This window comes from Melanerpes formicivorus, unplaced genomic scaffold (genome assembly GCF_026170545.1).
Source record: "Melanerpes formicivorus ecotype bairdi unplaced genomic scaffold, bMelFor1.0.p_v2 SCAF_24, whole genome shotgun sequence".
Classification (NCBI taxonomy): Eukaryota; Metazoa; Chordata; class Aves; order Piciformes; family Picidae; genus Melanerpes; species Melanerpes formicivorus.
The window spans coordinates 1,423,015-1,444,539 of record NW_027142376.1 but is presented as its reverse complement, the minus strand read 5'-3'; the positions used below and the strand labels follow the sequence as shown (position 1 = coordinate 1,444,539).

Genomic DNA, 21,525 nt, shown 5'->3' with positions numbered 1-21,525 from the left:
CTCATCCCCAGCTGTTAAGGATCAGACAAGGGGATGTCTGGTACACTGTATGGACAAGATGAGGTCTGTGACCATTTCTAGGGCCAGGTACCCTATGAGAAACAGGTTGTTCCTACTCCTAAGTTCTTGGCAGTTTTGTTGAGGCAATCTGCCATCTCCTCTGTGGAGTGTGCTGTCATGTATCATCCCAAGTTCTAAGTCATTTTGTGTGAGGCAGTAGTTCATGTGATATGCAGGGCAATGCACTATGACTGATGCGTCATTGTAGGTAATTAGTGACTTGGGCTTATCAGAGCATAGTGAGTTAACTTCTTGTTTGTTATCCATTCATTTACCAGCTGCTATAGATCAACTCTGAATTTTGGGTCCAGTGATGACTCAGAATAGGTTTTACACACACACACACACACACACACACACACACACATTTTATATAATGCATTTTTCTTGAATTTTGGCTAGGGATCAAGAATAAAATCAAGTTCTTGACATCACCTAACCATTTTTGTGCCTATTTCTTCCCAGGTGTCCTGTTTTCTACTGTTATCTAAATTAATACATAATCTGTCTTCACACAAAGTCTTTTCCTTGGGTAGGACTTTGGCCTTGAAACTGTAGCTGGTGCTGGTTTTATGCATCAGAACATTCTCCTGGAAGTAGCGTTGGAGAACTGTGGTCATGAAGCAAGGGCTGGTCCCTGAGCACTCTCATGTATCCCCAAAAGCACCATTGTTGGCAGGTGATGAAATCAGAACAAGATTTGATTTTGCAATTGTAGGGATGATCTCAGCATTTGTATGTCTGAAAAGGACATTTCCTCTGGTTGATTCCAACACGGCTTGCACCCATGCATACTCTCTGCTCAGATGCTGATCACTACTCCGAAAGATGTCCATGTTTTTCATGTGCAAGGAGGGAACTCTCAATCTCTGCTACTATGGAAACAAATGTCCCTGCAGATGCTGATTTGATTCAGGATTTTACTACAAGACTAAATTAGCAACATAGGAAGGTGCAGCTCACTAACCTCCATTTTACTTTCCACTTATGAACAGTTGGGTGTTTACCTCTGTGTTTGCATGCTTTACCTCACAGAGATTTCTGTACAATATAGGTTTCAACAGCATGATAATGGGGGATTCATGAGATGCCATAGTGGTGGACCTTATAATAGCCTCATTCAGCTGAAAGTTAATTATCTTCTTCTGCTTTCCTTGTATGTGTCATGAAGTGGCAGGTACCCAGGTTTTTAGTAGTAATGGTAATATAACATGTTTTTATAAAGTAACTTTCAGTACACATAGAGAAGTAATGATCTCCCCTTGGCTGGGTTTATCTTCTGTAGTAAATTGCTAGAAAGATGTAGAAGAAAATGAGAAGAAAATAATACTTTAGCTGTTGTTTGAATTATTTTTCTCTGATTGTTTGGATTTTTGCAGTGCCTGATTAACAGACTATCCTGCTCATATTGGTTTCACTTGAAGCTGTTTGAACTAGGCATTTCTGAAATTAGATCCTGATCCAACAGAGCAAGCAATTTAGGGCTTAACTCTAGGCCTCTATAACCCAGAGCACGATTCTGTTGTGAAGATTGGTTTGGGCAGCAGGAAAGATAGAAGCTTCTTTCATCCATCTCAGTACTCACTCCTGAAGTTGTCTTCCAGTTCAGTACTGACCTTTCAGTTAGGTGAACAGTAGTCTTACAGTTGGACAGCACAGCAGAGATCTGCTTTTTGTGAGTGATGATATTCTGGTAGTAGCAGATCTGCTTGGAGAAGTGATTCAGTGACCTGTGTAACCAGCTCCAAGTCTGTCCTGAATTTAACAAGACTAGGAGCAAACCAGGCCAAGTTATTTAATATTTTTACTTTTTATTGTTGTGGTGGGTTGAAAATTCCACCCTTAACATTAAATTTGCCATACCAGCTCAGTTGGAAGCAAATGGAAGCTGTATTTACAAGCAAAACTACAGTCTACAAAGAAATATTAATAAACAGCACAAGGACCTCCCTGGCCAAAGACCAGGGAAGCTGCACCAGCTTCTTCCTGTCCTACTTCCCCCTTACCCCCCAGTACAAAAGGGACAAGCGAAAGGAGCAGAGAGACATTAGACTTAGCCAAAACAATGCAGCCAAGGTCAAGCAGAAGCCAGCAGAAGCACAAGGTTAGTATCTCCCAGCCTGAGGAAACAAGAAGAGAGAGATTGTTTTGGTAAAAACTAGTTTAAGTCACTTATTCTCTTCCAGTGGTACTATTTAGAACGATCTTTATTTTCCTTTTTACACCCAGTAGTAATTTATTTGCATTTTTTACTACTTTCTGTTCAAGATCTGTGAAAAAAATTTAAAGGCATAGCCTAAAACTACCACAACTATTAATCCTAAACAGAGCTTTTCTGTCCCTGTGGGGACATCCGGGCATCTCCACGTCCTAACACTCCCACGCTTGGAGGCTGTACACATGGTCTTCAACCTAACACATCACCCTCCTTGCCCCTACCTTAGGTTTGCATGCACACAGTCTTAACAATAAAAAAAGATGTTCTTAAAACCAGATCGGTTGAGGCAGTGGTCACATGTTTCAAAGCTCTTGGTAACAACAGTTGTAGATGGTGCAGTTTCTGTCTTCATCGGTATTGTGTGTTCCAGTAGCCTCTGCTGTGGCTTACATTCTGGTTTAGACTTTTGTGAGACTGTGCTGTGAACCATATTGGAAGACTGATCCAGATAAACAAGATTTTCAGAATTTTTCCTTTTTTGTATTGGATCAGGCATGGGGAGGTAGGGAGATAGTTCAAGACATATCTGAAAACTGTGGACGTTCATCTTTCACTTCACTAGATCCTCACTTCTCAATTGCTGGGGTGAACCTCCCAGCCAAAGCACCCTAAATAGCCAGTCAAATGTAAAGAGGACTAATTTCACTTGGAGGGAAATGCTTACTAAGGATTTCTTTAGGCTGTCAGCTCAGTTGTACTTACAAGCAACTGTTTAAAGTTTTTAGAATTTGGCGGGGGGGGGGGGTGGTGGGGAGGAAGGAAAAGCCTCATGATCTGTGTAGTTACATTTAGATCAATAGTCATGGCAGAGTTCATTGTTTCCCTGTGCTTGGCACTGCTGTGGCTGCACCTTGAATACTGGGTTCAGTTTTGAGCGTCTCACTGCAAGAACGACATTGAGGTGCTGGAGCAGGTCCAGAGGAGGGCAACAAGCTGATGATGGGTGTAGAGCACAAGTGCTATGATAAAGAGCTGAGAGTACTAGGGTTGTTTAGCCTGGAGAAAAGGTGGCCCAGGAGAGACCTCCTGGCTTCTTTAACTACGTGAAAAGAAGTTGTAGTGAGGTTAGGATTGCTCCCTTCTGCCAAGTAATAAGCAATAGGACAAGCCTCAGCTTGTGCCAAGAGAGTTTTAGGTTGGACATTAGGAAAAAGGTATCCACAGAATCATAGAATCATAGAATCAACACGGTTGGAGAAGACCTCAAAGATCATCAAGTCCAACCTGTCACCCAACACCTCATGACTACTAGACCATGGCACCAAGTGCCACATCCAATCCCCTCCTGAACCTGGAGTGTGTCCAGAAAATGGCAACAAAGCTAGTGAAGGGTCTGAAGAGCAGGTCTTGTGAAGAGTGACTCAGGAAACTGGGGTTGTTTAGTCTGGAGAAGAGGAGGCTGAGGGGAGGCTCTGTAACTCCCTGAAGGGAGATTGTGGCAAGGTGGGTGTTGGTCTCTTCCCCATATAGCGATAGGATGAGAGGAAATGGCCTCAAGTTGCACCAGGGGAGGTTTAGGTTGGAAGTTAGGAAAAATGTCCTTACTGAAAAGAGTGGTCAGGCATTGGAATGGGCTGCCTGGGGGGGGGGGGGGGGGGGGAGGAGTAACTCTCCCTGGAAGTGTTCAAAAAATGTGTAGACATGGCAGTTCAGGACATGGTTTAGTGGGCATGGTGGTGTTGGGTTGACAGTTGGACTTGATTACGTTAGAGGTCTTTTCTAACCTTAATGGTTCTATGATTAAATTATTGTAAATATACTGTCTGTACCAAGGGAAAACCTTGTTTAGAATGTTTGGGTGCTACCATGACATGAGTAGGTAAAATTTGTGCACCTCCAAGCCCAATTCTGCAGCATTGCACTGTCCCTGTAGGGTGCTTTCACCTGCCTGCTTTGCAGCCAAGCTCTTATTTTGCAGGCATGTACCTTGGAGTCCAAGGACTGTTTCTGTTAAGTCAGCGATTTAACACAGTCCAATAAACCATCACCAACTGCATATTGTTGTGATCCAGCCACTAGCTTCATGTTCTTTGCTTTTCCTTTATTGCAGCAGTTCAGCTTTGTCTCCCTGCCCACGGATGTCCTGGAAATAGAAGTTAAAGACAAGTTTGCCAAGAGCCGACCGATCATCAAGCGTTTCCTGGGAAAGCTCTCGATGCCGGTTCAGCGCCTCTTGGAAAGACATGCCATAGGGTAAGTGTCCAGCTCATCCTGCTTCCCCTTCCTTAATGAGCCTCCTGCTGGTCCAAAGCCCCTGGGGATACATCATTATAGTGATATAATGATGTTGAGGGGGAGTTATTAAACATACAATTGCGTGATGAATGATGTTGATCTTGACTAAAATTTTTTACGCTATGGGCCAGAGAAAGAATTCCTTCTATAACCCTATACCTTGCCTTTTGAAACATGAGAGCTGGTGCACAGGGAAGAAGGCTGTTTCATGTATCATGGCTGTGAACCTAGAGAGTGCAATATTTTCAATTTGAATATTCTTTTAGTGTTGTCCACAGGTTGTTTTCATGTTTCAGGGAGTCACCTATATGCTAAAATCATGCCAGATATGTTCCTCCTCCCTCCTCCTGGACAGTGGAAATATTACTTTAAAAATGCATATGGTGTGTTGTATCTAAATCTTTCTGACCCTACCCTGCTGTCAAGGAATAACTAGTTCACTTGAGCTCACAAGCCCTGCCCTGCCTCCCCTTTGCATGAAAGTCCTGGGAAGGTGAATGCTGCCCAAGTAATGCAGACCAATTTGAGGAAGATGGATAGGATTCAGGCAAGGCCAAAAATTTGGCTCTAAACTTGTAAGGTTCAGACCTTGAGGAGCAGGGAGAGAGAGAGTCATGACCTGAGGAGTGGATATGCAATGCCATTTCCAAGAAGGCATTTCTGCAAATTGAATCTCCATTCAGCAGAACAGCAGGAAACTGAGCTTGGTGGAAGTGGTTTTGAACAGCTGGTTCAGAAACTGGCTGTGATATTGACAGCTGAATCTACCAGAAGGGACTAAGCGACCTCCCTGTTTCTCAAGTATGGAAGATAGAGTAGCTTTTTGGAAACCAGATGGAAAAGAGCAGCTTGGGGAAGGTGGAGCCCTATAACTGCTACCATTGGCTTCCCTCTGTATGAGAAGATTTCTCATCATCTTCTGATTATATCTTCCTATTTTAGTTTCTTATTGTAAATACTGTCTATCTAAGAATATACTTTGCCAAGAGCAGTGCCTCCAGCCTGCACCTAGATCTGGCTTGGTTGCAATACCATAGTGACTTTGAAATCTAAGAGTTCAGGAAGATCATACGCAGATCTTGAGATCATCTCCTCTATCTGATGCGCATGAAAGTATCCTAGCAAATATATTGGGCTCAACTTGAAGTGAACTGTGTCTCTTCAAAAGATGTATCAATATTACTCCTCAGTGAACCCTTAACATTAAAAAAAAATGCTTTGCAAACATTGATTCAACCTCATTTTGGGCAGCTGGGAAGTTAATCTCTTCTGTAGTTTCATTCTGTTCTGAGGGGTGGATGAAGTGTGGCAAAGGGAGGGACCTGCCCAAGGACAGGATGGAGTCATTGATCAACCTTGTCAGGAAGGTGTTCTCCTGATATTTCAGCTTCATAGAGGTAAGAGGGGTGGAAAGAGATGAAGAGCAGTCATTCAGCCAGTTTGAAAAGAGAAAGTGGTGAGTGGGGACTGGCCTGTACAGGATTTTGGAAGACAGGACAGGGAAGATGAGTTTTACACAGAAGGTGAAGGGAAGGCAAAACAGAATCGTGAGGTTCTACAGAAGCATAGACAACTGTCAGATCAGCAGGGCAGTGAAGCCTTGCTGTAATAACTGAAGTGGGAGTTGTTTGCTTCCCATGTCAATATTTTCATCCCCATACTGCAGAAGCTCCATTCCCACCCTTCTCTTTCTCTCTATACATACGTGCTCGTGTATCCCAGAAGCCTGTCTGGTTCACTGACTCAGCTCTTCCATTGTAATTGAAGACATTGTCCTCTCCTCTGCCATTCGTTCTCTTGTATGCCAGTCAACATGCCCTCACGGCTGGGTTGAATAGCCTTGGAAAACCATGGTGTATTTTTGTAGGACACAGCAGCTTTAGTAGAAACTGGGCAGGTTGTAGACTATTGTGACAATATTTGTTTTCTTTCAGGGACAGGGTTGTAAGCTACACTCTGGGTCGCAGGCTTCCTACAGATCATGTCAGTGGCCAGCTGCAGTTCCGATTTGAGATAACTTCTTCCATTCATCCAGGTAACTCTCAGTCTTGATCCATCATTTATCTAGATGATTTTTTTTTTCTTGCTTTTCATTCTTTCTCCTTAGAAATTTGAACTCATTCCTGGCTGCTCTGGGACTTTAGGTACAGTCATGGGCAAAAGAAAGCTCCCTGTCACAGGATGCATCGTGAGTCACAACTTCTTCCCCATTTCCCCTTAGCTTAGAGCTACTGGTGTCTCTCATCCCTCTGCTCTTGATGGTTTCAAATACTTTGCCACATCACTGGGAGAGAAGAGGGTGGAAAACTCAAGTCTTATCTGATTCTCTGTCACCTGTCCTGGAGAAGTGCTGGAAGTGCTAGATGGGCTGTTACTTGTAGAGTCATCTGCATTTGAGCACTCTAAAAATGGAGGCTGTAATAACAGAGATTATTAGAAACATTCTCATGTGATCATTTTCAATGAAAAAAGTAAAGCAAATAAATAATTCCATGTCCCCCTCCTTCCCTCCCTTTTGGTTTGGTTTTGATTCACACTCTTTTGTAGCTATTAGGAAGTCACTGGCATGACGGTGTTAAGTTTAAACCTTGGCTTTCATGTGAGAGTCTCGGTAGTGTTGCTCAGGGACTCTTTCCCTCTCTATTGCAGTTCCTTCCCAGGTGCACTTTTGTTAAGCCAACAGCAGTAGTAGTTGGAAATTGTGAAGCGCCCCTTGCTGGAAACCCCTGACTCCTGTCTTTTGACTGTTTGGATGCCATGAAAGGTCACAGGTTATCTGGCATCTGGGAAGAAGTGGTACAGATGAGGAACCCATCAAAGGATATTTCTGCCTTTCAGGACCATGAAAAACATTTTTCTAATTTCTCTGTGAAGTCCTGTAAGGTTCAGCATAACAAGAAAAACATCATTCAAACCTCAGGGAAGACTTCCTTGTCATTTCCATGACACTGCCTCCAATGCCAATTTGGTTCAAAGAGGAGTTCCAAGAAGGTGTTCCCTTCAGCTTATGTTGCAAGGGGACAGAATGCTGTGTACAAATTACCAGTTTGAGTAAGACCTGTGATTGTTAACCCCACTGTACAAAGACTGCCTAGCAAAAACATAAAATCAGCATTTTGTGATAGTTGTCCACTCATTTCACACTGTAATTTATGCTTTTCATTTCCTCTGATTGCTGTGGGTGCCTGTGCCCCCACAGCCAAGCTTCTGGTGCAGTCAACACTCTTGTTAAAGGAGTAAGTGATTTCTTTTCCTGTCTTATACAGATGATGAAGAGGTCTCCATTAGTGCAGATCCTGAGCCAGCTGACCTCCAGGAAAGCCCTGTGACCAACCCTACAGAGGAAAGCCTCGGTGAGCCTCCATGCATCAACACAGTGACCTCAGAAAGTACAGCTCCAGAACAGCTAAATGGATACAGTGTGAACAGTGTGGATAGCCCAGGGGCTGTCAAACCACCTGGGGAAGTCAACCAGAACAGCTTAAATGAAGAGCTAGCAGGAGATGGGGAGGTTGATGCGGTGCCAGTTCCTGACCCCTTGGAATCCATCCCAGGAGAAGCATTGCCGCCTTTGAATGCCATGGACCTCACGGAGCAGCTCGCTCCACTGGCTTGCACATCTCCTCCTGAGACTGAAGTTAGGGAAAATAACATAGTCAATTCTGGTACTCAGGGAGATGGTGGAGTCTTGACCAGCATAGAAACATTAGATATTGATGAGGTGAGTGCAGATGTGCAGGCTGGCAAGGACCTAGAGAAGAGTCAGGAAGAAGAAGGGGCTTCAGCCCAGGAGGAGGAAGACAACAAGCTGCAGCTGAGGACCACAGCAAAGAGGAAAAACAGGCCGTGCTCCCTGCCTGTGTCTGAACTTGAGACAGTCATAGCTTCCGCTTGTGGCGAGCCAGAGACCCCTCGCACACACTACATCCGGATCCACAACCTGCTCCACAGCCTGCCCTCAGCACAGATGAGCAGTGATGGGGAGGAAGAGCAAGACGGTGGCAACGGTGGGGAGAACGATGAGGAGACTACGGTGAAGGAGGTGCTGGAGAAGGAGGTGGTCAGTGAGAGTGAGACAGTGGCAGCAGAGCCTCCTCTCGAAAATGAGGCTGAAGAGAACTTCAGCCAGAGAACGGTGCTTCCTGGGACCCTGGATGAGCAACTCTCTGATTTAAATGATGGGCTGCTGGATGAGGAACATCCCAGGACAGGAAGCGAAAGCGAGTCGAGCTCCAGGCCCAATGGTGAAGAGTGCGAGGCGTGCGACACCTCTTGCTACAGCCCCTCTTGCTACAGCACTTCCTGCTACAGTACCTCCTGCTACAGCACTTCTTGCTACAGCACCTCCTGTTATGACAGTAACAATCGCTTCTCCAGCCATACCCGCTTCTCCTCTGTCGACAGTGCAAGGATATCTGAGAGCACGGTCTTTTCCTCACAGGATGATGATGAGGAGGAGAACAGTGCTTTTGAGTCAGTGCCAGATTCAGTACAGAGCCCTGAGCTGGACAGGGAGCAAGCGGATGGCTCCTCCCAGTGGCCAGATGAACTAGTAGCTCACGGTGGGAATCCACAAAGAGCCACAGAGAGTCTAGACACCCCCATAGCAGGTCCAAGCAGCAGAAGAGAAGGTTAGATCCTGAGAATCGATGCGTTGAACAGCCCTGATTATCTGGATGTCACAGGTGGCATCAGATAATCGAGATTTCAGATAGCTGATTTTTTATTTTGTACAAACTTGGAGGCTGTGAGCAGGGCCAGATATCAGGGAGGGTTGGATAATTGAGTCTGTCCTTAAAAATCCCAGCAAGCCTAAGTAATTCAGATGGGAATCTGTATTTAGGGATTTTTTTAGATAGACATGCATCATTACAAAATCAAGATTAACTGCTGTAGTCATGTGGCAGATCAGCATTATCACATCCACCAACTCATTCCTTATTTCCTGGGATTGTTCCATTTCACATACCTGATGTGCTGCCATGTCTCTGGTAATCAGTGAGAGGATCAGCTTGTGCTTGTCAGAGGACAGATATGCTGATTTACACCAGCTAAAGCTCTGGGCCAGTTTCTATGTAGGGTTGGTAGTGATGCACAATTCACCAGCATGGCAAAATGCAAATAGTTGTCTTCTAGAAATCCATTTTTCTAACCCCATTTGTCCAAATTCCCCAAGTATCCAAAAAAAAAAGTACCTCAGATTTCACAAACTGTAGGGCAACTCAACAGAGAGATTTTTTTTTTCTTCTTGGATGCTTTTAAATTGAACTATGTTAAAGAAAAAACTCATCTCCTTACCTTTTTCTATGGATAAAAGATACTTAAGAAAGTACTTTTTGCCTTTGCAACTTAGCTACTGTTTTTCCCAGTTCCTCCAAACCCTGACATTCAGTTCCTCCCTCTGGTAACTCGTTTTGTGTTGTGTGGAGTTATGTGAAGGGTGGGTTTGATCACTGATCAAACTTCAGCCAGTTTATCTTTTTCTCCAGCTGAGGAAGTAGAGGCCTCAGCAGCATCTGAGGAGTGTGTGGTAAGGTCAAGTGGTAGTCCTTACACCCCCAAATCCTGAATCATCTGTCTCCCACCCTAAGTGGCACCAAATTAAAATGGCACCTAAAGAATAACATATTTGGGCATCACTAAGAAATGCCAACTAAAGCATTCTTCTACCTATTTCTCCATTCCCAGTTTATTTACTCTGACCTTCTACTGCCACAGACCCTACTCCAGCAAAAAGTTGTAAGCATGGCCTTACATGCTGGACTGTAAAGACTTTGTGAACAGTTGGGCCCTGTGGAGCAGAATCTAGCCCAAAGAATTACATTCTGTGAGAGACACAGAAGTGTAGATACCTGGTTTACCTCCCCTTTGCATGTGGACAACATTCATGTGCACATGTACCTAAGGGGGCATGAGTGTGTGTGTGTGAGAGAGAGACCATGCTTAGAGATTTGGTGGTTATTTGGGACTCTGTGCACTCTTGAGAGGGGAAGTGGGGGGAGAGGATGTCTTCTGCATATGGATTCAGTTCAGGTCCCAGATTGTGCCCCTCATGCCTACATAAAGGGCACTGCAGTGTTTGAGGTGGCTTGGCTTTGATTAGCTAAGAGTATGTATGAAGGGCAGCCCAGCTCTTAGAGCTCTTGGTGTCACCAAGGGTGCCTCAGTAAATGTGCACGTTGCGTCATGACTTGGCAGCTGGTACAGATACAGTGGATGTGGTCACCTCCATCCACTCCAGGTGACTGATACTTCCATGCTCCCGCTGGCTTGGTGTAACTATCTTGACTAGGGGAGAGTCAATTATGGCGAGGTAAGTAAAGAAACCTAGTTGGGTGATCTGGTAGCTGGTGCTACAACAGCTGTAGTAACAGCACCGTGTTTAAGGCTGTGAGAGTTGGACTTTGAGCCCTGAGTAATAGCTTATATAACTGCTGCCTGCTCCAAGCATGCAGCAGATGCAACTGTGAGATACGCCCATGCACGAGGGGTTTCATGAAGACATTTGGCAGCCCATATGGTACCATCAGAGCACCTAGGAGAGGGAGTATTATTTTTTTTTTCTGAGTGATTTTTCTCACTTCTGGATGGTGTGAGATTTATTTTTTTTCAGCCTTATACAAAATTGGCCTCTGCCTTGGAGCTGTTGATTGTTTAAAGAAAAAAATCTCACCTTTTTTGGCAACTGTTTTTTATACATTTGATAGCTGTATGTTTGGGCTTTTTACAAAGTACTCAGACTATTAAGATTCTGACATTAAAGACAGCTTAGCAGAGGGAGTTGGGCTTAGCTGAATGGTCTGGGCTTTAATTTTCAAGTATCTTTGTGTAATTTCCTACTGATATTGGAAATGCTAAATCTGGGTTGCTTTTTTGTGTTTTTTTTTCCCCAAGCTGCATCTTACTGATGCATGCAGATGTAACACTTACTCAATCAGATTGTACTTCTATTAACAGACCCACCTGGAGCTGTATGTTATAAAGTAAACTTGTTAATGCAAAGTATGAAAATATGTCCATTAGTAGCATAAATACTCCTGGTTTCTAAGATTTTAAGGAGAGACCAGGAAAGAATCTTCATTCTGGAACCTGTGAAGTTTTAATGTGCAGGTTCTTTATTCTCACAGTTAAGTCTAAGATGAGGAATGCTTTTCCATCCCTGTTATAACTTCTTAGTTTCTTAAAGGATTCTACAAACATTGACTGGATCTTCAGTTACTTGTTCCTTTCAACACGAGTTGGGATGTTTGCTTAGGTTTCATTTATTTTGTGTATGGATTTATAGACATACATGCAATGTTAGCGTTTATACACTTCTTCTGCACTGTCTACTGTATTTCTCTCCCTCTTCTTTCCCTCTTCTGTACCTCAGGTCTTCCTTCTTTATCTTGGATCCTGACTATGTCTCACTATCTTTTGTCCTACTCTTCTACCACCTGTCTCCTACCTGTTTCTGGTCTTTCTTTCATTCTTCCTCCTTCCACCCAAGATGGACTCTTTGAGTTTTGCAAAATACTTATAGAAGGGGATGATCTCTGCTCTGTAGGGACTGCAAAATCCTGCCATTCCAATCTCTTATATAGACATTGATCTTTTGGAAAAGCAGAGAAAGATCCAAGGCAACTTTTAGCCTTGTATTCCACTAATGGGATGAATTAACATTTGGAACCAGGATTTTACATGTTCCTGATAATTTCTGCAGAAGCTTGTGTTTGGTTGTACATGCACAGTGTTTCTCAGAGATCAAGCCTGATTCTTCTCTGGCTTACACTTGTGTGTCTATGAGTCCAGAATCTGGCCCATAACAGTTTAGCATTTACTCAAGCCTGAGATCGGAGCCTTGACTGCATTATTTTAATAATTCCTTGGCAAATGAGTTGTTATTAAAATAGTGCCTGAAAACAGGAGTAACCACAGCTGCCAGTGCACCAGGCTAACCTATTGAAAATTAATCACTTGTTTTACAGTAGCACATTTTTTGAACCACATTGTGAACACAGTGAATGACTGTCAATGTCTTGAATATCTTGTCCGTAGGTGATTGTCCTTTACTCCATAATTCTCAGCCAGTCAGCCAGCTTCCTTCTCTGAGGCCTGACCATCATCACTACCCAACTATCGATGAGCCTCTTCCACCAAGTAAGCTTTAGTTTTTTTAATTTACTGCATTTCTCAGCTTTTCCTGTTAAGTCAAACAGTGTAGAGGTCAGTATGTCTTTCTGAATAACCCCATCTGTTCTGTATATACATTCTACAGAACCCACACAATACGCCCTTTTGTTTCCCTGATTTGATCCTGACTTCAAGTGTTGTCACGTTATTTTGGACAAGCTCCGTAACCTCCCTCTGCCTTGGTCTGTTGTCTTCCTTAGCTACCATGAAGTCAGTGTGTTTAGATTCAAATGAGTGAGTGTCTGTCAGGTGTTCTGGAAGCCCTACTGTAAAGCTTTCTGCATGGTGTGTCAGCAAAGTACTCTGATTTTTCTGTAACGTTTGTCTCCAGGTTCTCCATAGCCAGCCTCAAGATGGTTTGGGATGGCAGTCCCAGTGGTCTGTCAGTTCTGCTTGCAGGTCCAGCAGGAACCCTTTCAACAGTCAGAATGCTCCTGGGACAGACACATCCAAATCTGAGTAAAACCAGCAGAAGCTGGGAAAAGGGAGCTCACGTGGAGTGGTCTTTGGATTTGATAATCAACAAATTATGTGTTCGTTATGGACTGCAATGGTGTCTGAGGCTGCAGGATGAAAATGAGAGGGCCTTAAGTAGTATGATCTGATGTGGGCTGATAATATGGAAGTTTTACCACGGAATCAGCTGCTGGAGATGTTTTCACTTGTCTCTAGCCTTTCCTTTGTGCATTCCTGGAAGATTACCCCACTCTTTGCACTGGCGTTAAGTGCCCAGCAGAGCGCACTCAATGCCCTGCAACGTGCTGCTGGTCACCTTCAGACTTCAGCCAGATGATCCATCGAGCAGCCAAAATATGTAGTGCCTCAGGAGAACAACTGGGCGGGTACACAAAGCTCTCTGTTTTCTTCAGAGCTCAAGAAGGGAACACAATTATTTGGCGTGTGGTGCCCTGGACAAAAATAATACATCACTTCCCAACCATGCTGTCAGTATTCCCTAAGCTGAATATAGCCCCAGTGCTGGCGTCAGCTGCACCAGTAAGAGGAATGATTCAAATGCCTTCAGCCCAATGAAGTCTTGTTAGAGTCCCACTGTGGCTTGCCAGTGAGTGATGAAATAGGAACAATTACCTCTCCAACAGGCAAATATTTCTCTTCCTCCCACTCTTACCTCAACACTTGGTGAATTGGGCACATGCCCCGCTAGATGACTTAATGATAGGACACTGACAGGAGCTCAGGTAAACAAAACATCCTGTGAGTCTGTTCCACATTCTTCATCACCAGTTTAATGCATCTTTTCTCTTTCTTACAATTATCCTCAAAAGGCAAGTGTTCCTGCCACTGGTTTTCACAAGTGCTTTGCCAGCAGTGCTTAAGGACATGGACTGCAAAGTGTGATGCTACAATACAGAAGTGCTATCCCTTTGCAGGATTTAATTTACATCTTTTTTACAATATGGGCTGACACTGTGGCCTTAGTTGTACTGATCTTAATAGGAATAGACTGTGCTAAATTAATTTCAGGGACAGAAAAAAAAAAAACTAAACCCAAAAAAGTTGAATTTGGGTAATATCAGCTAGGGAAACTGTTTCCAAAAACTCCATGAAATGTTAATTTCAAACTGAAAACTGTAAGCTTAACCTAGAAGTGTTTCATCTTCTAGCATTTAGTGTCACTATCTAAGTGCCTTTAATGCCTCTTAATCCTAGATAAATAGTTCTTCAATCATGTGAAAGGAAGAAACTGTATTTTAAAATCTGAGTTATGTGATGAGACCTGGCAAACTTCTCACACACAGCTTCCATTCATAAACAGAGATGAAAATAATTTGCCAGTGCTGCAAGCTCAGCATTGACTATTTTTACTAGGGTCACTCTTCTGGCCACTCCTCTTTCTTTTCTCAGTAGTTTTTTGAATAACTTTATTTCCCAGTAGCTCCACAACTGTTAGTCTTAGGGAGGAAATTTAATTTCTGACAGTTTTATTTGGGAAAGTAAGGTAGAACAGATCTGTTATTTATGTAGGAGTGCCATTGTGGCAGTCTGAATATTAAGGCCTGTACAAGATTCACAGAAGATTTACAGAGTTTGTATGGCCTCATGATATCATTAATAGTCACCCCTTATCACCTGCATGCTTGCTGGTGCTGCTGGAAACCTTACACAACTGAAGCCACAAAACAGATGTGTGCCCAGTTCGGAGCTACTCTTTGCTGGAGCTGTGACTGAGCCTGCAAAGGGGAGGACATCAGGATTGAGGTCCTGCCAGAAAAAGTTTTGTCTTCTGGGATTAATCAGAGCAGTTCCAGAGGCTGCTGTGAAATATGACTGGGCTGATGGAGTGGGATTGCTGGAGAGCAGAACCAGTACTGTCTCATCCCCAGCCTGTGCTCCAGCAGACTCTTACCTGGAAGGTTAGATGAAGATTAGTCTCTGGTGTAGCAAAAGTTGCATTTTGCCTTAAAAACTAACTAATGACCCTGGTGAGATTTGGCTGCTTCCTATATCACTTATGCCCCTGAAGTTGCATGAAGGGACTTGAGCACAGCTCAGAAGCAGAATCCTGTCAGTTCACCTGTCAGCCCTTTTGTCTCTCTGTGCAGGTATCCATCCATCTGTGCACAAATCTGGTATCATATGCAGCTTCAGTGACTTGTCTACCAGCTTCAGTGAGTTGTGTGACTTACAGGTTGTCCTGTGGGAAGGCAGAAAGTGCACCAGCCACCTGTCTACAGCAAGAGTATCAGCACCTGTCACACTGTGGCAGCCTTCTGGCGTGACCATAACAAGACTTATTCAGCTGATGAGAAATGCTGCTGCATGGAGCAGTACTCCTGCAGGTTTCTCAAAAGCTGTGACACATAGTTCCTAATATTTTAGCAGGCTAGTGCAAGAGTCAGCCCCTGGTTTCAAACTTACATGCCCAAAAAACACACGCAGAGAGGTGCAGTTCATGTCTCCACATAGAATCCTAGAACTGTTTTGATTGGAAGAGACTTAAGATCATGAAGTCTGACCATTATCTAACTCTACCAAGTCTGGTGCTAAACCATTTCCCTTAGCACCACATCTCTGCCTCTTTTAAATACCTCTGGGGATAGAGATTCAGCCAGCTCCCTAGGCAGCCTGTCCTAGTGTTTGAAAACCCTTTCAGTGCAGAAGTTTCTTCTAATATCTAACCTGAACCTTCCTTGGTGCAACTTGAGGCCATCTTTTCTTGTCCTATATTACTTGTTACTAGGGAGAAGACACCAACACCCACCTCACTCTAACCTCCTTTCAGGTAGTTCTAGAGAGTAAGAAGGTCTCCCCTCAGCCTTCCCCTGACTAAACAACCACAAACATACTGCTGTTGGATGTCTGATACATTCCCAAGGATAGCCTTCCTGAAGTTGTGATCCAGTACACATGATCCTGATCTCATGTTGTCACTGTGATCTCCAAGCTCTGGACAAGTTTTGTTGCTCCTAGATTTCTGAGTATTATGCTTAGGAGCTTAGGAACTCAAATTTAACTAGGGAGACACTGCAGTGCAGCTTCTAGAGCTGGTAGTGCACAGAGCTGGATTATGAAAAACTCTTGGTTTACTGTGTAAGTGAGTACTGTTATTCTTACTATGTGCCCATCAGTAGGCTTCAGACCCATATGACCAGCTGGTGTCTTCTGTAGGCTGTCTAGAGTGTGGACCTACAGCATTGCCTACAAGCTTTTAATTATCCATCAACCTTTGTTATTCACAGCTTGTTACATGTATACTGCAGTAGTGTGGGATGAAGGCTAGGATTTATCCTTTGCCGGACAGCAGCAAAATCTTTGTGGTGTTAAGGTTCAGCTTGTCACCTTTGATCTGCCCAAGATTTCTTCCTGGATGATATTGCAGATAATGCTTAGCTCCTGAGTTCCCCACCCAGGGTGGTACACCTGCCACCAGTGACAGTGTGCTCAGCAAGGTTCTCACCTTGGGCCTGCCTTTCGTGTCACTCTGATTTCCTTCACTGTGCATCTCTTGTACTTGATGTGCTGCTTTTCTTCATTGTCTTATCTTTAAACATTGTTTTAACAAAGCTGCAATCTTATTCTTGAAACAGCTTCAAAGTCCTTGGGAAACTTTAAATGGTGAGAGGAAGAAAGTGTCATCTCCTTAAAATTATACAGTGATGTTCACAGAAGAGACATTGTGTGTGTACCTATGATGTGACTGTAGGTTTTGCATCTGTAAGAGCTTGAGGCAGTTAGTTTTGAAAGAAGCAATTCATGTGGGTCTTGCTGTTTTGAACTCTTCCAGAAAATTCCTCTAAGGATTCCTAGTGCCCGTCTTTCAATGTCTGTGGGGTTAAGGTGTCAGGGGCAGCCAGCCATAGGCTTCAGACCTCCTACTCTTGGCTGGGACCAGCCCAGGTATGGGGAACAGAATTTAGCTGGGGCAAGCATTCCAGGCATGGGAACTGCTCATGAAGGACAAGTTTCCAGATACAGCAGGAGATGGTACAACTTCTCTCCTACTCTTAGGAGATAAAATACATAAAGTGTGAAATCCATCTGATCCTGAATTTGATCATAGAAAACCATAGAAGGAGGAGTGAAGTCGTCAGGGAGGAGGATACCATAGTAAGAATATGGGAGTAAGAGGAAGTGTTTGCCCCCAAAGGTAATCACCATATGTGCATTTGTGTGTGAATGTGAATGAGGTTTGTATATAAACACATGCAGAAGGTATGTGCATATATTTACATGGATATGTCATCAGCTGATGGATCATGTAGAAATATGAAGCTAGGAAGCCTAATTTATATCACTACTCCATACATTCCAACCAATTTGATAGGTGGCTTTGCTAGCTAACTCCCTTCTAAATTTCTCCCCTTCCAAACACTTTTTTTTCTCACATTACCATTTTCCACAAGCCATCATATACCAAGTAACTTTGAGTTTTCAGTCATGGGACAACCCAAACATTAGCAGGAAACAGTAATGATGGAAGGCTCAATACTATGCTGCAAACTTTCAGTCTAATTCACATTCATGAGAGCAAGAAATTTGTGACAGTCCTCTGTTCAGAGAGATTTCTAAGTGTACATCCAGCCAGGCTGTGATCAGTTTTCAGGGCAACGTTTAATTGCCGCAGGGTGTCCTTCAAAGCCACTTTATGAAAAAGAGAGGGATGAAACACATTTGTTCTGAAACATAACAAAAAAGAAAACATGAGATTGGCCACATTGGCTCAGATGTCAGTTTGACGTGGCTACCCCCACCTGCAATGGATCCAGCCAACTAGAGTTACTGATTGTAAAATTATCCAGCCCTTCGAAAACATGCAGCCACTATGTCACTTGTGTTTCATAGTCTATGGTAGTCAGTTCCATAGGCTGCCTATGTGCCGTGTGTGAAATGTTTATGTATATGCAGATACTGCGTATACATCTCTCTGGCTAAGCACATAGTACGTATACACATTGAATGTATACTTTGGATACACACCTGTGATGTATACTCCACGCATGTAAGCTGTCTATGGTACCTCTGGTGTGTATATACCCTGTCTGTGGCCACGGATGTCTGTCTGTGTCTATCTCCCACAGTTAAGTTTTCAAGAAGGCACCAGACTGACGCCGTCACCCCTTCCTTTCTCTCCAACCCTAGATTGGGAAGCTCGGATAGACAGCCACGGGAGGGTGTTCTACGTGGATCATGTCAACCGAACCACCACGTGGCAGCGCCCCACAGCCGCGGCGACGCCAGATGGGATCCACAGGTCTGGCTCCATCCAGCAAATGGAGCAGCTGAACCGACGGTGAGCATTTCCCCCTGTATGACTTTGAGATCTACTGCCCTAGCAGCTTCCTGCCCTTCCCACTGCATCTCCTCAGCTCCCTAAGGATTTCTCTTTCCTCCTTGATCAAGTCCAATGTACATGTTCCTGTCCACACCACCAATCTCTTTCAGCCTGCTGGTGTATGTGCTGTGGGTATCTGGTACCCAAACTTGCCCACATGAGAAGTGCTGGGTGAAAGATCACAGAATTATAGAAGAGTTTGGGTTGGAAGGGACCTTAAAGATCCTCTGGTTCCAATGCCCCAGCCATGGGCAAGGACACCTTCCACTGGATTAGATTGTTCAAGGCCCTGTCCAACCTGGCCTTGAACATGTCCAGAGAGGTCCTTCCTCATAATGGCATTATGGAAATATGTGTCCCTATCTGGACTGGGGCAGACATATGCCACTGTGCAGGCCCATGAAGTGTCCTGTCTGCCACCTCTTTTTGTTGTTTGGGTTTGTTTTTCTCTGACCACTTTACCCAGAATGTGAGGCAACAAACATTTCCAACAGCAAGAAGAGGCTTTTGGAAAACTTTTTTGGAGATTACTTTGAGAAGTGACTCCCAAAAGTTACATTTGAAACAACTCCCAAAAGACAGAGTCACTTTTGCTATTGAACTGTAAGAGTGGGTATGGAGTGGTGGTCAGCATCTAGTGCTAGGCTGTAGCAGTTTCTGAACTGAGTGTTGTTGGAAGTATTGCCATATCATGTAGCATTTCTGCTCAGGTTAATTAGGCCTGTTGAAAGGTCTGTCTCTTTTTCCAGGGCAGAGCACTGCTCTGCTGCACACATTTCTAGATGGAGACAGACCTGCTTAGTGTTGTATTGAGCCCTGTAAATCTGTCAGTTCATTCTGAGCTGGCTGAGATATCTCTTAACATGGCACATATTTTCTCTTTGACTACTCCGCACATAGATTTGTTTATCATTTCCTTCTCATATTTGCTTTTTGGGCTGAATTTAAGAGGAAAGAGAAAAAATAAAGAGTTGGTCAACAAATCTTCCTCTTTTTTTTTAATTTCAGGAAAGGTCTTGTGGGTTTTTTTTTAGTTCCCCACTTACTGTAATGATATGATCTCTAGAAAAAGATGAGCAAAGCTGAAATTATATTCTAATTATAGCATAGTAAAATGCCACAAAAAATTTTTTTTGGTCTTTGTTTCCATGCTAAGAGAAAGATCTGCAGCTGAGAGAAGGATGCAGAGTTTCAAAGTACTCATTTCAGTGTGCAGAATGATTTAGGAGTTAGTGTGGTTAAGGAGAACTGGGCCCTGAATGATAACAACTAGAAAGCTAATTTAAATTGTGAAGAGCAAAACAGCTTTCTTAAAGTGGTTGTTTTGCAACTTAAGGCAGCACCATCAATACACTCTTGAAGAATTTCTCCATTTTTCACCAAAATTCATTATTTTTGATAGTATTTCATGATACACAATGTGTCATAAAGAAGTGAAAGAGTCATTATAGCTTTCCTCAGACTGTGTGAAGCTACTATGTTAAAAATAAGAAGAAAAATTAATGTTTAATGTCAATCTTTTCCAGGGATTTATATGACTTCTCTGCCATTAACATTTGTCTTTGAGAGGAATTTGAGCCATGACAAAGCTCAAATTATTTGGCTGCCACTTAAGCATGTTACCTGCCACAGAAAGCCAAAGCTCTGTTGTGGACATACATTGGGGGGGTTATGGCTTAGGATTTGTTTGAGTTTAGTATATGGTTTTAAACTGAAAGAGGGATAGATTTAAATTATATTTAAGGAAGACATTTCTTAGAGTGAGGATGGTGAAACACTGACATAGGTTGCCCAGAGAGGTAGTAGATGCCCCATCCTTGGAAACATTCAAGATCAGGCTGGACAGGGCTCTGAGCAACCTGCTCTAGTTAAAGATGTTGCTGCCAACTGTGGTGGAGTTGGGCTAGATGACCTCTAAAGGTCCCTTCCAACCCAAACCATTCTGTGATTCTCTGATCCTGAGTGCAGCACACCCAGGAAAGGTGCAATTTTCCATTCTGTGAGTTCATACAGGTTAATCATGAAAACAGCTGTCTCAGAAGAAACTGAAGGGTAAGCACTGTCCTTCTGACCTCCTTCCTCCAACTTTTGTTCCATGTTTCCTTGTAGACTGTCTAGCTTTCTTAGTTATGACTTGATTATCACTGGTTTGGCCTGAGAATCAACATTCTTTGAATCTCTCTGGTTTTAGTATTCCCATATCCCATTACTAAGTAAGAAGAAATATGGAGGAGTTTCTAGAGTGCAGTATTTGTCCCTACTGGAGTCCCATTAGAGACTATTTTACAACTTACTAAACATGAACTGTCATGGCTTCTTAGGGCAAAGGAAAAAAGCAGATGATTCACCCCTCTCTGCCAGAGCGCTATTGGTTTGAGAAGCTGAATGCTGAGGTCTCCTATTGTTCCCAAGTTTACCAATGTTCTAGTAAGAGATTCATGCTGAAGTACTGACTATGAGTCCAGATGCAAGTAATTTCTGTATTTTACTATTAAGAATTATTACTGTCTTAAAGACAATTTCAAATATTTCATCCCCACAGATTTCAGAATCTTGAGAAAAACCACTTTTCATAAATGGTTGTCATCAGCACTCTGAAGGATCCGGCTGTGTTTTAATCACTCACTTTAAAAATACTACTTTGCTGTATTTCAAAGTTCATTATTTGAAATTTTCTCCAGCAAATACGCCTAAGAATATTTTTAAGTGAAGAAACAGCAAACATAGACCTTGCTGATAGAATTAGCAGCAGCCTGAACTTTTGCTCTAACCTCAAACAAAATTTGGATTCAAAATCACGTAACAGTTTGAAAAACCCTGGTGACTTTCTTTTTAAACCAATCAACTCACTTTTTGGCTTCCTGGTTTCATTTGTGGAAGGGAATGGAAAGCTCAGAATATTACAGGGAAGCTTGGTATTTCTAGCCCGGCCAAAACCACAAAGCTTTGGAAACTCAGCCTGAAAAAAAGCCCCATAGCTGTGCTTGAACTTAGTTCTGCTTTCCTTCTGTGCTCCAAGCTTCCCATTAGCTGTATGAACCATTGG

At 43.2% G+C, this 21,525-nt stretch overlaps 1 protein-coding gene across 7 annotated transcripts in view; it reads left to right on the top strand.

Annotated features, from left to right (window-relative positions):
* The window catches only part of HECW1 (HECT, C2 and WW domain containing E3 ubiquitin protein ligase 1), a 314,683-nt gene that overhangs the window by 216,566 nt on the left and 76,592 nt on the right, over window positions 1-21,525 (top strand). For 3 of the 7 annotated variants that reach the window (XM_068152572.1, XM_068152574.1, XM_068152573.1), the window contains 5 exons: window positions 4,329-4,471; window positions 6,448-6,548; window positions 7,780-9,144; window positions 12,551-12,652; window positions 18,287-18,437. In XM_068152572.1, coding sequence (XP_068008673.1) covers window positions 4,329-4,471; window positions 6,448-6,548; window positions 7,780-9,144; window positions 12,551-12,652; window positions 18,287-18,437 — 1,862 coding nt within the window. The remainder of the gene's footprint in view (window positions 1-4,328; window positions 4,472-6,447; window positions 6,549-7,779; window positions 9,145-12,550; window positions 12,653-18,286; window positions 18,438-21,525) is intronic. The other 4 variants (XM_068152576.1, XM_068152575.1, XM_068152578.1 and 1 more) reach the window with 3 other exon arrangements.